The sequence below is a fragment of the Pelobates fuscus genome, chromosome 9 (genome assembly GCF_036172605.1).
Source record: "Pelobates fuscus isolate aPelFus1 chromosome 9, aPelFus1.pri, whole genome shotgun sequence".
NCBI classification, from domain to species: Eukaryota; Metazoa; Chordata; class Amphibia; order Anura; family Pelobatidae; genus Pelobates; species Pelobates fuscus.
In genome coordinates, this window is record NC_086325.1 from 168,208,581 (window position 1) to 168,224,904 (window position 16,324).

General features: G+C 42.4%; 1 protein-coding gene across 1 annotated transcript in view; it reads left to right on the forward strand.

The window, feature by feature from the left end:
• Nucleotides 1–378: 378 nt before the first annotated feature.
• Nucleotides 379–16,324, forward strand: part of HDAC6 (histone deacetylase 6) — a 29,934-nt gene continuing 13,988 nt past the window's right edge. The window contains exons 1-17 of the mRNA XM_063433052.1: nucleotides 379–440; nucleotides 4,525–4,612; nucleotides 4,932–5,054; nucleotides 5,171–5,256; nucleotides 5,392–5,476; nucleotides 5,563–5,603; nucleotides 5,682–5,778; nucleotides 5,884–5,981; nucleotides 6,063–6,167; nucleotides 9,096–9,164; nucleotides 10,318–10,444; nucleotides 14,453–14,518; nucleotides 14,682–14,741; nucleotides 15,463–15,552; nucleotides 15,643–15,749; nucleotides 15,834–15,901; nucleotides 16,101–16,278. Of these exons, the coding sequence (XP_063289122.1) occupies nucleotides 4,535–4,612; nucleotides 4,932–5,054; nucleotides 5,171–5,256; nucleotides 5,392–5,476; nucleotides 5,563–5,603; nucleotides 5,682–5,778; nucleotides 5,884–5,981; nucleotides 6,063–6,167; nucleotides 9,096–9,164; nucleotides 10,318–10,444; nucleotides 14,453–14,518; nucleotides 14,682–14,741; nucleotides 15,463–15,552; nucleotides 15,643–15,749; nucleotides 15,834–15,901; nucleotides 16,101–16,278 (1,478 nt within the window). The 5' untranslated portion in view covers nucleotides 379–440; nucleotides 4,525–4,534. The remainder of the gene's footprint in view (nucleotides 441–4,524; nucleotides 4,613–4,931; nucleotides 5,055–5,170; nucleotides 5,257–5,391; nucleotides 5,477–5,562; nucleotides 5,604–5,681; nucleotides 5,779–5,883; nucleotides 5,982–6,062; nucleotides 6,168–9,095; nucleotides 9,165–10,317; nucleotides 10,445–14,452; nucleotides 14,519–14,681; nucleotides 14,742–15,462; nucleotides 15,553–15,642; nucleotides 15,750–15,833; nucleotides 15,902–16,100; nucleotides 16,279–16,324) is intronic.

Below are 16,324 nucleotides of genomic sequence, written 5' to 3' on the forward strand. Positions count from 1 at the left end.
CTCTCTCCCAGCTCAATAGCTCTCTCTCTGAACCCAGCTCTCTCTCCCCAGCTCAATAGCTCTCTCTCTGAACCCAGCTCTCTCTCCCCAGCTCAATAGCTCTCTCTCTGAACCCAGCTCTCTCTCCCCAGCTCAATAGCTCTCTCTCCCCAGCTCAATAGCTCTCTCTATGAACCCAGCTCTCTCTCCCAGCTCAATAGCTCTCTCTCTGAACCCAGCTCTCTCTCCCCAACTCAATAGCTCTCTCTGAACCCAGCTCTCCCTCCCAGCTCAATAGCTCTCTCTCTGAACCCAGCTCTCCCTCTCTCCCTCCCGGTAGGTTTCCCAGTGATGGGATCGGTCACATGGCCGCCATCTTTACTCCCCAGTTGGGGGCGGGGCCATACTGGGCGGAAGTGACGTCGCGGCCCGAGCGAGAGAGCGGAGTACAAATAGAAAGGGTGAGCGCAACGTCCTAATGTCCCCCCCGATATACCACCGCACCCCCCCCCCCGACCTACTCTCCCCAACATGGACAAAGCACTCCCCCCCCAACCTGGGCAAAGTGACCCCCCCCCCCCCAAACATGGGCAAAGCACTCCCCCCCCCCCAACCTGGGCAAAGCACTCCCCCCCCCAACCTGGGCAAAGTGACACCGCCCTCCCAACCTGGGCAAAGTGACACCCCCCCCCAACCTGGGCAAAGTGACACCGCCCCCCCCCAACCTGGGCAAAGTGACACCGCCCCCCCAACCTGGGCAAAGTGACACCGCCCCCCCAACCTGGGCAAAGTGACCCCCCCCCCCCAACCTGGGCAAAGTGACCCCCCCCCCCAACCTGGGCAAAGTGACACCCCCCCCCCAACCTGGGCAAAGTGACACCCCCCCCCAACCTGGGCAAAGTGACACCCCCCCCCCCAACATGGGCAAAGTGACCCCCCCCCAACATGGGCAAAGCACTCCCGCCCCCAACCTGGGCAAAGTGACCACCTCCCCACCCCCCCCAACCTGGGCAAAGTGACCCCCCCAACCTGGGCAAAGTGACACCCCCCCCCCCAACATGGGCAAAGCACCCCCCCAACCTGGCCAAAGCACACCCCCTCCCCTCCCAACCTGGGCAAAGCACGCCCTCCCCTACCTGGGCAAAGCATTCCTCCCCCCCCCCCCAACCTGGGCAAAGCATTCCCCCACCCCCCAACCTGGGCAAAGCACCCCACCCCCCTACCTGGGCAAAGCACTCCTCCCCCCCTCCCCCAACCTGGGCAAACCACACCCCCCCAATGGGCAAAGCACACACACCCCTAAATCTTGGCAAAGGACACCTACCTCCCCCCACCGGGCCGGTACTTACTGTGTCTGTGAGAGTGATTATATTGACTGGCTGAGAGTGAAAGCCAGGCTGGCTGAGAGTGAGGAGCAAGGTTGCAGGAGTCAGTGTATCTGACAGGCAGCTCCTAACAGTCACCTGGCTGTGCATGATGTGTGTAGACATCCACAGCAGTATGATACCTTGAAATGTGGATATAGCAAAAATGACTGAATTCAAAGATGGGGGGGATAACCCCTAAATAAAGATCTGCCAAACACATTCAACCAGAAATAAATCTTAACTTTTAAATCACCAAAAAATGTATGTATCAATTTTGTTTCATACCGCTCCTGGGTGGCATGTTTACTCCTCATTCCCGGGTCCTGTACCAGAGGCCTGGGAGTCTAAGGGTTCTGCACTGTATCTTAGCTGCTCCTAGAACTGCACTCTTCTGGACAGCGATCTCAGATGTCCCACCTGGAATCTGCTGAAGCCATTCCCCCAACTTGGGAGTCAAAGCCCCGAGTGCTTCGATCACAACTAGGACTACGATCACAACTAGGACTACTACTGCCTTTACTTTCCACATCCTTTCTAGTTCTTCTTTGTCCTTGGTATTTGTCCACCTTCTCATGTTCCTTCTTCCTGATGTTATAGTTACTGGGTATTGCCACATCCACCACGACTGCAGTCTTCCGTTCCTTGTCTACCACCACGATGTCGGGTTGGTTGGCCACCACTTGTTTGTCTGGATCTGAAAGTCCCACAGGATCTCCCATCTGGACTTAGGCAGGTTTAATTCATATTCTGTGCACATATTTCGGTACACAATTCCAGAAACTTGGTTGTGTCTCTCTGTGTTTGCTGTTCCTGCTAAGATCTTGCACTCGGTTACTATGTGCTGGATTGTCTCTGAGTCCTTTGCACAGTCTGAGCCTTGCATCTTGCCTGGTGTGGTAGACCCCCAGCGTCTATCGATCTGCTGCTAAGTGCCTGTTCCTGTGCTGCTAGGAATAATGCCTCAGTGCCGTCTTTCAGTCCTGTATTTTCCGACCACTGGTAGGTTTTTGTAATGTGAGCCACATCCACTACCTGTCGGTGGTACACCCCATGGAGAGGTTTTTCTTGAGATGGAACCTCCCCCTTTTCCACATCCTCTATCTGTTGTTCTTTCAGGCATTCCTTTAACAGTTCGTCTTTGGGAGCCATCGTGATATAATTGTGGATGCTCTGTGTTTCATCCAGGACTGTGGCCTTGACACTTATTAGGTCCCGACCTCCTTCCTTCCGGCTGGTGTACTGTCTCTGGGTGCTGGATTTCAAGTGGAATCCTCCATTCATAGTGAGTAGTTTCCGGATCTTGACATCCATGGTGACCAGCTTTTCTCTTGGCCAGGTTATTATACCAGCTGGTTACATGATGACAGGTAGGGCATATGTGTTGCTGACGTGGATCTTGTTCTTGCCATTGAGATGGGACTTCCAGATCCATCTGAATCTCTGGAGGTACTTGGATGTTGCTATTCTTCTTGCCTCTTCCGCATGGTTGCCATGTGCTTGTGGTAAACCCAGGTACTAGTAGCTGTTCTTTACATCTCCTTTTTGACCTTCTGGGACTTGAGCCCCTTCTGTCATGATCATCTTCCCTCTTTTGGCTATCATCTGCCACACCTATCCAGTATGAACGACACTCCAGTGTCCTTGCTGTATATCCTAGTTGGGTGGATCAGTGAGTCAATGTCCTGATCTTGGCTTACAGCTTGATGTTATTCATGTAGAGTAGGTGACTGATGGTAGCTCCACTATTGAATCTGTATCCATTCTTTATTATGATCTGGTCAAGAATTTGGAGGACCACTGATGCTGTGTCATATATGACATAATAATGTCATATATGACACAGCATCAGTGGTCCTCCAAATTCTTGACCAGATCTTAATAAAGAATGGATACAGATTCTCTGTAATGGTGTTGGTTTGGATTGTGGTCAGGGATCTTTGGTAATCCTGTCCCGTTGTCAAGTACGGCTAGCTTTTCTATGATCATCTTTCTTATATCTGTTGTTATGTCATCTTGGCAAACCTCTGTCCGTGGGACCGCCCACATTGAAGTCAATGAGCAGATTTTTCGCCATCACCATCACATCTGCTACCTGGACAAGGTAGGTATCCACAGCAATATATGGACTCCCAGGATGACCTTCACCGAGGGGGGGGGTCAAGCATATGTAACTAATTATGCAAATTAGCATTCCCCACTGATATATTACTGGGGGACAGACAGACACTCCTTCCAGAAATATTACTGGGGACTAACAGACACCCCCCTAATATATAACTGGGGAGAGACAGACACTGCTCCCTTGTATATACTAGGGGGTATACATATATTGTTGGTTAATTTGCATCTCACATTTTTGGATATATTACAAATTGCATTGATATATTAGAATGGAATACGAATTAGGAACAAAAAATCATTTAGTAGACTCAAAGAAAAATCTCACCCCAAAGAAAAGCTGCATGTAATTTGTTTCTGCATGTTTTCTTTGCAGGGTGTATAAAATCTTTACTTGCAACAGCTGCAGATCTTGTATCTGCAGCTACTACACACCTTTCCGTATTAACCCAGACTTTCTGTGACTGTCTAATCAGGCTTCCCAATGCAGCTCAACGAGAAGTCTTTGAAAGGCAGGTGCTCTGGGCAATAGCTGTCTCTTGGGTTTATCTCCACTGAGCTCAACAATTTTTTTTTTAAATATTGATATATTTTTTTAATGCATATTTTTATATTTTGAAAAAATAAGTATGCAAAAATAGTAAATCATTTGAAAAGCTTTGAAAAATATTAAATCGAGGACGAAATGAGAAAAAGAGGACACACTCCTTACACATGAAGTATTTTAGCACGCTGAAGTGCCTTCAATTAAGGAACACCACTGTAACATTTTGATAGCATTTGTCCTTTATTCCTTTAAAAAATATATTTTTTCACATTTTCACTTAAATAGTTGAAATGGAAACATGAATGACTTGGATAGTTTATCCAATTTTATTTTAACCCCTTAAGGACACATGACATGTGTGACATGTCATGATTCCCTTTTATTTCAGAAGTTTGGTTCTTGAGGGGTTAACCTAAAATTTGAAATTCATGCTGAATTCATGACAACTTACACTTTAGCACATTACTGTACTCTCTGCTGCCGAGACCCACATTCTCTCTGATTCCTTTGCAGTTTGTACAGAATGGCCTCTCCTCAGGAACGGAAACCCGCTGGTGCCAGAGGACCTTCTCGCTCCCCTGCAGTGAACACATCTCCTGTGGTACATGCTCTAGCATCTAATGCTACGTTACCTTTGACTACTATAATGCAGTGGATTGTAATCAGCGTTCCATGGCACTGCCACAAGCCACCTAAATGTGTGCCACTAGCACATCAGGACTGTCATAGGTCGAGTCTCCAGTGTTTAAATGGTGTTTTTTAGTATATGTCACCATTGTAATTGTGATTCCTGTCTGGCAATTAATTAATCATCAAATTAGAACGTCCATCCCCAAAGTACATATCTAATGCATCTGTTCTGATGTATATAATAATAAACTCTGTCTATATAGTAATGTGTGCTCTGCGTGTGTTTGCAGAAGAAGACTTCCAGGAAAGGAAAGAGCTCCAGTTCTCCGCATAACCTGCAGGAATTAAAGAAAAGGGGCCACAGGGCAAGAAAGACTCCTGAGAGGGAACTTTGTGAGCAGCTAGAAGGACTGGTGAGAGGGAACAGTGTCATGCTGTCAGACTAATTTTTAGCCATTTCTTGAAACACCATTGAAAAGCTATTTTCTAACTCACAGAGTATTCACCCTTCTATCCCCTATGTTTGTAGGAGCTGACCAGTGAACCTACTGTGGAAGGAACAGGACTGGTTTACGATGAGCTCATGGCCGAACCTTGCTGCCTGTGGGATGATGGGTAAGTCATGTCATATATTTGACCCTACAGCTCCTGCATGCTCCTTTTCCTTTGGAGGCTGTTCCTAATGCTTTGGATTCTTATTGGATTTGGAGAACCCTGTGGTAGCTTTCGATCTTATTTTTTGGCTGCCAGATTCCCTGAGTGTCCAGCTCGTCTTCTTGCCGTAAGGGATAAGCTGAACGAGTATGGCTTGATGGCTCGCTGCATGCCAGTACCGGTATGTCGTATGTATAGAAGAACTGAGTGGGAATGATAAGTTGGGAGTCATGAACAAGCTGTAAGTGTGACTTTGTCTTCTTATAGGCAAGAGAGGCATCTGAAGATGAGCTCTTACTCGTTCACAGGTACCCCCAAAACAATCCTCTTTATTAATATTGGTGTTTAGCCCAGCGAGCATTTAGTGATTTCTTTATGTTTTTCAGTCCTCACTACATTGAGCTCATGAAATCCACGCAGAACATGAATACAGAGGATCTGAAGGCCTTGTCTGACCAGTATGACTCTGTCTTCCTTCACCCTGTGAGTCTGCTTCCAATGTTCAGTGCATTACTCTATCAATGATGTCCATACAGCATTGTGTATCATTGTGTATCACAGCTCTCACTGCGTCCTCTGTATTCTCAGAAATCATACCTTGCCTCCTGTATGGCTGTTGGTTCGGTTCTTCAGTTAGTGGATAAGGTCCTGCATGCAGAGGTTCGGAATGGATTAGCCATAGTCAGGTGAGGAACTTGGCTACAATGTATTGTGCTCCATTAGTAATCGGTGATGATGGTTTGTGCAGCCCACATTGCTTTCTGCAGGCCTCCCGGACACCATGCCCACAGTGACCAGATGAATGGGTACTGTATGTTCAACCAGCTGGCTGTAGCAGCACGATACGCCCAGTGCTCCCACGGGATCAAGAGGTAAGATGGGAGAGTATTATACCCTGACTATACTCTTATTATTATACCCTGACTATACTCTTATTATTATACTCTGACTATATTCTTATTATTATACTCTGACTATATTCTTATTATTATACTCTGACTATATTCTTATTATTATACACTGACTATATTCTTATTATTATACTCTGACTATATTCTTATTATTATACTCTGACTATACTCTTATTATTATACTCTGACTATACTCTTATTATTATACTCTGACTATATTCTTATTATTATACTCTGAGTATACTCTTATTATTATACTCTGACTATATTCTTATTATTATACACTGCCTATATTCTTATTATTATACACTGACTATATTCTTATTATTATACTCTGAATATATTCTTATTATACTCTGACTATACTCTTATTATTATACTCTGTCTATACTCTTATTATTATACCCTGACTATACTCTTATTATTATACCCTGACTATACTCTTATTATTATACTCTGTCTATACTCTTATTATTATACCCTGACTATACTCTTATTATTATACTCTGAATATATTCTTATTATTATACTCTGTCTATACTCTTATTATTATACCCTGACTATACTCTTATTATTATACTCTGAATATATTCTTATTATACTCTGACTATACTCTTATTATTATACTCTGTCTATACTCTTATTATTATACTCTGTCTATACTCTTATTATTATACCCTGACTATATTCTTATTATTATACCCTGACTATATTCTTATTATTATACCCTGACTATACTCTTATTATTATACTCTGACTATATTCTTATTATTATACTCTGACTAAATTCTTATTATTATACTCTGACTATACTCGTATTATTACACTCTGTCTATACTCTTATTATTATACTCTGTCTATACTCTTAATATTATACTCTGGATATATTCTTATTATACACTGAGTATACTCTTAATATTATACTCTGGATATATTCTTATTGTTATACTCTGACTATACTCTTAATATTATACTCTGACTATACTCATCTTATTATACTCTGACTATACTCATCTTATTATACTCTGACTATACTCATCTTATTATACTCTGACTATACTCATCTTATCATCCTCTGACTATACTCATTTTATTATACTCTGACTATACTCTTATTATTATACTCTGAGTACATTCTTATTATTATTCTCTGTCTATACTCTTATTATTATACTCTGTCTATATTCTTATTATTATACTCTGACAATACTCTTATTATTATACTCTGACTATATTCTTATTATTATACTCTGACTATATTCTTATTATTATACTCTGACTATATTCTTATTATTATACTCTGACAATACTCTTATTATACTCTGAGTATATTCTTATTATTATACTCTGACTATATTCTTATTATTATACTCTGACTATATTCTTATTATTATACTCTGAGTATACTCTTATTATTATACTCTGACTATATTCTTATTATTATACTCTGAATATATTCTTATTATACTCTGACTATACTCTTATTATTATACTCTGACTATATTCTTATTATTATACTCTGAGTATACTCTTATTATTATACTCTGAGTATACTCTTATTATTATACTCTGACTATATTCTTATTATTATACTCTGACTATATTCTTATTATTATACTCTGAATATATTCTTATTATACTCTGACTATATTCTTATTATTATACTCTGACTATATTCTTATTATTATACTCTGAGTATACTCTTATTATTATACTCTGAGTATACTCTTATTATTATACTCTGACTATATTCTTATTATTATACTCTGACTATATTCTTATTATTATACTCTGACTATATTCTTATTATTATACTCTGACTATATTCTTATTATTATACACTGACTATATTCTTATTATTATACTCTGACTATATTCTTATTATTATACACTGACTATATTCTTATTATTATACACTGACTATATTCTTATTATTATACACTGAGTATACTCTTATTATTATACTCTGAGTATACTCTTATTATTATACTCTGAGTATACTCTTATTATTATACTCTGACTATATTCTTATTATTATACTCTGACTATATTCTTATTATTATACTCTGACTATATTCTTATTATTATACACTGACTATATTCTTATTATTATACACTGACTATATTCTTATTATTATACACTGAGTATACTCTTATTATTATACTCTGACTATATTCTTATTATTATACTCTGAATATATTCTTATTATACTCTGACTATACTCTTATTATTATACTCTGACTATATTCTTATTATTATACTCTGACTATATTCTTATTATTATACTCTGACTATATTCTTATTATACTCTGACTATATTCTTATTATTATACTCTGACTATATTCTTATTATTATACTCTGAGTATACTCTTATTATTATACTCTGAGTATACTCTTATTATTATACTCTGACTATATTCTTATTATTATACTCTGACTATATTCTTATTATTATACTCTGACTATATTCTTATTATTATACTCTGACTATATTCTCATTATTATACTCTGACTATATTCTTATTATTATACACTGACTATATTCTTATTATTATACTCTGACTATATTCTTATTATTATACTCTGACTATATTCTTATTATTATACTCTGACTATATTCTTATTATTATACACTGACTATATTCTTATTATTATACACTGACTATATTCTTATTATTATACTCTGAATATATTCTTATTATTATACACTGACTATATTCTTATTATTATACACTGACTATATTCTTATTATTATACACTGACTATATTCTTATTATTATACACTGACTATATTCTTATTATTATACTCTGACTATATTCTTATTATTATACTCTGAGTATAGTCTTTGGGTCTCTAATCAATCCAGTGGATTTTTTCCTTTTTCAGGGTTCTCATCGTAGACTGGGATGTTCACCATGGACAAGGAACACAATTTCTATTTGAACATGACTCAAGGTTGGTAAAATTAACCCCACAAGCGGCTCCTGTATCTCTGTTATCAGGGGAGAAGCGGCTCCTGTATCTCTGTTATCAGGGGAGGAGCGGCTCCTGTGTCTCTGTTATCTGGGGAGGAGCGGCTTCTGTATCTCTGTTATCAGGGGAAGAGCGGCTCCTGTATCTCTGTTATCTGGGGAGGAGCGGCTCCTGTATCTCTGTTATCTGGGGAGGAGCGGCTTCTGTATCTCTGTTATCAGAGGAGGAGTGACTCCTGTATCTCTGTTATCGGGGGAAGAGCGGCTCCTGTATCTCTGTTATCTGGGGAGGAGCGGCTCCTGTATCTCTGTTATCTGGGGAGGAGCGGCTCCTGTATCTCTGTTATCGGGGGAGGAGCGGCTCCTGTATCTCTGTTATCGGGGGAGGAGCGGCTCCTGTATCTCTGTTATCAGGGGAGGAGCGGCTCCTGTGTCTCTGTTATCTGGGGAGGAGCGGCTTCTGTATCTCTGTTATCAGAGGAGGAGTGACTCCTGTATCTCTGTTATCAGGGGAGGAGCGGCTCCTGTATCTCTGTTATCAGGGGAGGAGCGGCTCCTGTGTCTCTGTTATCTGGGGAGGAGCGGCTTCTGTATCTCTGTTATCAGAGGAGGAGTGACTCCTGTATCTCTGTTATCGGGGGAAGAGCGGCTCCTGTATCTCTGTTATCTGGGGAGGAGCGGCTCCTGTATCTCTGTTATCTGGGGAGGAGCGGCTCCTGTATCTCTGTTATCTGGGGAGGAGCGGCTCCTGTATCTCTGTTATCGGGGGAGAGCGGCTCCTGTATCTCTGTTATCGGGGGAGGAGCGGCTCCTGTATCTCTGTTATCGGGGGAGGAGCCGCTCCTGTATCTCTGTTATCGGGGGAGGAGCGGCTGTTATCTGAGGAGGAGCGGCTCCTGTATCTCTGTTATCGGGGGAGGAGAGGCTCCTGTATCTCTGTTATCTGGGGAGGAGCGGCTCCTGTATCTCTGTTATCAGGGGAAGAGCGACTCTTATCTCTGTTATCTGGGGTGGAGCGGTTCCACTCTCTGTTTTGGGATATTTGCTTTTTATAAGAGATGATTGGGTATGTTTTTTAAAATATTATTTTATGATTATGATGGTTACTTGTTCAAGGTTGTTTTCTGTTTCTTTAGTGTCCTTTATTTTTCTATTCACCGTTACGAAAATGGTAGTTTCTGGCCCCATCTCACAGAATCTTCTTGTACAGCTGTGGGCAAAGACCGCGGCGTACGGTACAACATCAATGTACCATGGAACAAGGTAATAACCCTGCTCTATAGTCATCAACAATAGTTATTGTCACCATCTCTCTGTACGTTGGTAAGGAATGTGGCCAGCCATCCCTCTTTCTCTCAGTTGCTTGGGGCAGGACATGGCCAACTTTTCCTTTTGTGTTGATGTACTCTAGAAAAGGACATGGTTAGTCTTCCCTCTGTGTCGCCGTACTCTTTAGCCTTGGATAGAAAGTGACCAGTCTTCCCTCTGTGTCTCTGTAGCCCGGGATTGAATGTGGCCAGTCTTCCCCCTGTGTCTCTGTAGCCTGGGATAGAAAGTGGCCAGTCATCCCTCTGTGTCTCGGTAGCCTGGGATAGAAAGTGGCCAGTCTTTCTTCTGTGTCTCTGTAGCCTGGGATAGAAAGTGGTCAGTCTTCCCTCTGTGTCTCCTTATCCTGGGAGGGAATGTGGCCAGTCTTCCCTCTGTGTCTCTGTAGCCTGGGGTAGAAAGTGGCCAGTCTTTCTTCTGTGTCTCTGTAGCCTGGGATAGAAAGTGGCCAGTCTTCCCTCTGTGTCTCCTTATCCTGGGAGGGAATGTGGCCAGTCTTCCCTCTGTGTCTCTGTAGCCTGGGGTAGAAAGTGGCCAGTCTTTCTTCTGTGTCTCTGTAGCCTGGGATAGAAAGGGGCCAGTCTTCCCTCTGTGTCTCGGTAGCCTGGAATAGAAAGTGGACAGTCTTCCCTCTGTATCTCTGTAGCTTGGGATAGAACGTGGCCAGTCTTCCCTCTGTGTCTCCTTACCCTGGAAAGAGGAACGTGGCCAGTCTTCCCTCTGTCTCCTTACCCTGGAAAGAGGAACGTGGCCAGTCTTCCCTCTGTGTCTCCTTACCCTGGAAAGGGAACCGTGGCCAGTCTTCCCTCTGTGTCTCCTTACCCTGGGAAGGAATGTGGCCAGTCTTCCCTCTGTGTCTCCTTACCTTGGGAAGGAATGTGTCCAGTCTTCCCTCTGTGTCTCCTTACCTTGGGAGGGAACGTAGCTAGCCTTCCCCTTGTGTCTCTGTAGCCTGGGATAGAAAGTGACCAGTCTTCCCTCTGTGTCTCTGTAGTCTGGGATAGAAAGTGACCAGTCTTCCCTCTGTGTCTCTGTAGCCTGGGATAGAAAGTGACCAGTCTTCACTCTGTGTCTCTGTAGCCTGGGATAGAAAGTGACCAGTCTTCCCTCTGTGTCTCTGTAGCCTGGGATAGAAAGTGACCAGTCTTCCCTCTGTGTCTCTGTAGCCTGGGATAGAAAGTGACCAGTCTTCCCTCTGTGTCTCTGTAGCCTGGGATAGAAAGTGACAAGTCTTCCCTCTGTGTCTCTATAGCCTGGGATAGAAAGTGGCCTGTCTTCCCTCTGTGTCTCCTTACGTTGGGAGGAAACGTAGCTAGCCTTCCCCTTGTGTCTCTGTAGCCTGGGATAGAAAGTGGCCAGTCTTCCCTCTGTGTCTCCTTACGTTGGGAGGAAACGTAGCTAGCCTTCCCCTTGTGTCTCTGTAGCCTGGGATAGAAAGTGGCCAGTCTTCCCTCTGTGTCTCCTTACGTTGGGAGGAAACGTAGCTAGCCTTCCCCTTGTGTCTCTGTAGCCTGGGATAGAAAGTGGCCAGTCTTCCCTCTGTGTCTCCTTACGTTGGGAGGAAACGTAGCTAGCCTTCCCCTTGTGTCTCTGTAGCCTGGGATAGAAAGTGGCCAGTGTTCCCTCTGTGTCTCCTTACCCTGGGAGGGAACATGGCCAGTCTTCCCTCTGTGTCTCCTTACCCTGGGAGGGAACGTGGCCAGTCTTCCCTCTGTGTCTCCTTACCCTGGGAGGGAACGTGGCCAGTCTTCCCTCTGTGTCTCCTTACCCTGGGAGGGAACGTGGACAGTCTTCCCTCTGTGTCTCCTTACCCTGGGAGGGAACGTGGACAGTCTTCCCTCTGTGTCTCCTTACCCTGTGAGGGAACATGGCCAGTCTTCCCTCTGTGTCTCCTTACCCTGGGAGAGAACGTGGCCAGTCTTCCCTCTGTGTCTCCTTACCCTGGGAGGGAACGTGGCCAGTTTTCCCTCTGTGTCTCCTTACCCTGGTAGGGACCATGGCCAGTCTTCCCCTTGTGTCTCTGTACTCTGGGAGGGAACGTGGCCAGCCTTCCTCTATTGTCTCTGTATGTTGGGTAAGCATGTAGCCAGCCTTACCCCTTTCTTCTATGTGTCAGACATAGTCATCATTTTGTTTATTTGCGTTAGGTAGCTCTGTAGATAGCCTTACAAATGATATCAAAAAGAAGAAAGTGTAGACAGTAAGTAATAAATAAGTAATTAAATATTGTTTGATAAAGTAAAACTGCAGGAACCAGAAAAAAAAGCTTTTACCAATTAATGCTAAAACAAGATACAATAAGCAGTATTTAATGTAGTAACCCCAATCATAGTTTAATTACAATCACTGGTACCACTGTATTTGTGCAGATATGAATACAATGACCACCCTAAACCGATACGATTAATAAGTGTCCAAAAAGTAATTAAACGTGGGCTGTAACTTTAGATTGATTTTTCAAACACCCCAAAATCAGACACATAATCATTCATGTAAATACAGTAGATATGAGACTTTCCTCAAACATGAAAACAGATATGATTTTTTTTTAAAAAAATTCTAAAATTCTTCCAATATCTCAAAATAATAATCTAAAAAAAAACCAGTGGATTCTTTATCTAAAAGCAGTGACGGTGAACAGTGTTTGATTCCAAGAAATTCCATGAAAACTAGTTGAATGTAAAAACCCATTTGAAGCTTGCTGGAGTTGCATAAAAAGTTAGTCAATTATTAAGATGCCGCCACTGTTTGGGCAGTGTGATTAGTGGTGTTAATTGTATGAGTAAGAATTGAAGTGTTAACACCACCGTCTAGCCCCCCTGGGCCTCTCATGCCTCCATAAATATAGCAAAATCTTACTATATTCAAGCCTGAAGCTGTAACTCTGCATGCTGTTAGATTCAGAAAAACAAGCAGTCTGCTGACATCATCAGTGGTGATCCAATCGCAATGCTTCCCCATAGGATTGGCTGAGACTGACAAAGAGGCAGATCAGGGGCAGAGCCAGCATGATTCAAACACAGCCCTGGCCAATCAGCATCTCCTAATAGAGATGAATTGAATCAATGAATCTCTATGAGGAAAGTTCAGAGTCTGCATGCAGAGGGAGGAGATACTGAATGTTTGGATGCATTTAAGGCAGCCATGACCCAGGAAGGATCTCTAACAGCCATCTGAGGAGTGACCAGTGAAGTTATCACTAGGCTGTAATGTAAACAAAAATATATAAAGTGCACAACCTAAAATGTATAAAACACAGAGAGACCACAGTAGTGCAGATAAAATAAATAACCAAACAAATAAAAAACCAAGATACACTCACAAACATATGGATAAAACAGGCGAAGTACATAAATTCAGGTACTTCTCTTCTTCTTTTTTCCACTTTAAAGCTTTAGGATAAAGTAGAAAAGCAAGACCTAGTGTATAGCTGTATGTATAAAAAGGATAACTTTATTGGTTGCACTTACAAGATTAAGTTAGTAAAAAAAGCCCATCAGATCGTAAGATGTCTTCAAAATCCAGAAGGAAATAGATATACAATCAGGAAGGAAGACAAACGAAAATAAAACAGTAAGACTAAAGAAATCCTGCCACCCTACGCGTTTCGTCTAAAAGACTTTGTCAGGGGCGGGTGGCAAGTAACATGTAATGTAAACACTGCATTTTCTCTGAAAAGACTGTTTACAGCAAAAAGCCTGAAGGTAATGATTCTACTCACCAGAACAAATTCAATAAGCTGTAGTTGTTCTGGTGGCTATAGTGTCCCTTTAAATTGATCTGTGATTTGTGATATAACTGCCGGCAGCTTTTAGAATGAATGTAGCCAGCCTGTTTCTGTCACTCGGTAATAATGAGTCTGTGATGCAAGAACCTGGGTGTTTGATAAATGATCTGAGAGGTGGGTGTGTCTGTGTGTTCACACCAGTTATTTATTTCCTGCAGACGGGAATGACAGACGCAGATTATATCATGGCCTTCTTACATCTCCTCCTACCAGTCGCCTACGAGGTACGTGATCTGGATATCTTTTCCTTAGTCAGCCATTGTGTCCTTTCATCTCCCAACCCATAACTTACTCTTTTATTGCGTCATTATTTATATAGATACAATAACTGCCCGCCCATTGCGCCACGGCCCCCCATCTCACTTATTTTGTGTTATTCTTTCATAGTTTCAGCCACAGCTCGTCTTGGTGGCCGCAGGATATGACTCTGTTGTGGGGGATCCAAAGGTAAGAAGGTTTATGCAATATAATTAATGGTTTCAGTGGTTCTGCTTAAATTGTGATTAGTTTATCTTTTCAAGCTTTCAGGAAAAGAGTATTTCTCATATATACGTTTCTCTGAATATTTATTGAATAACAAAGAAATGAATTGGCAAACTTATAAAAACTAGTGATCTATTCAAAGCACTTTTAAATAAAACAACATATCGACTGTCATCCAACTTATTCGATTCAAAGTTCATTTGAGTAATTAGATACATTTGTGATAAATTTGCAGTTTTTATATATTTCATCAGCCTTAATATCTCCTAACTAGTACATATTGGAAGTAAACCTAAAGCCCACATAACAATATTATACCACTTATCTATACGTATCTATAAATTGTAACTGCTGAATAAGGAAAGGAAAATTCCACCGATCATGTAGAATGTGTCCGAATAGAAACAGAGTATGTTTGGATACCTGGGATCTGGCTTTTCACACAGCAAAAGATCTCTGATCTAAACTTGAAATTCTGTATTTATTATCAACCATAGTACAAAGAAAAAAATAATAATTTAAATGCAGCACAAGGACCAATTGCTGATCAAATGCCTGTGACAACTTGAATGTGAGCGCAGTAACTTTAGAGAGTGTGTGCCCATGTGAGTGGCATGGTTGGAGGCCAAGGAGTGAGTTTCGGGATGATATGTGCATGCTTTTTACAGTTTACGTTTGTCTACAGGGAGAAATGTTGGCTTCCCCATCATGCTTTGCACATCTCACCCACCTACTGATGGCTCTGGCCCACGGACGGCTGATCCTGTCCCTTGAGGTGAAAGCAGTAAAAGCTCTAGAACAAGATGTCTCAGTGAGGGCTCCCGACCTCTGTGTGATCTCATTGCTCTCTCTCTTTGCTTTGCAGGGAGGATACAACCACCGCTCCCTGGCTGAAGGAGCCTGTGCTTCCCTGAAAACCTTACTGGGAGACCCCTGCCCAAATCTGCCCTCGCCATTGTGTCCATGCAAAAGGTGAGTGCGTGGTCACTGCAGTGGCTGGTGTGAGATTCCTAGTACGTGGACATTTCCATCTGACACCTGGTTTCACCCTGACAGTGCCTTGGATTCCATTTCTGACACCATACTGGCCCACAGGACGTTATGGAGGATCTTCCAGGACCTTGGTGAGCTCCAGCTGGCAGAGTATTGCTCCCTCTGTGTGACAAGGAGAGTCTGTGTGAGTGGATGTAATGCATGGCCTGAGAGTGGAGGTTTCTTAATACTTCTCCAGCAATGCTTGTACATGGTGGGAACTGGAGATCTGTTAGTACATCCCGTGATAACATTATATCAGTCTATAAATAATAATTATATTTGTTTCAGATGTTAGAGAGGATGTGGATCCAGCAGTAGTAACAGAGGGAGATGCGGCTGTAACGGACAATGCTGTGCTGGAGATCCTGAATGCTTCGCAGCAGGAATTAATGAGGCCGATCCCGGAGCAACGCACAGGACTGGTGTATGACGAACGCATGAAGGAACATTATAATATGTGGGACGGGTGAGGACAATACTGCACAGGGTAGAACATGCATGTTGTGTCTGGA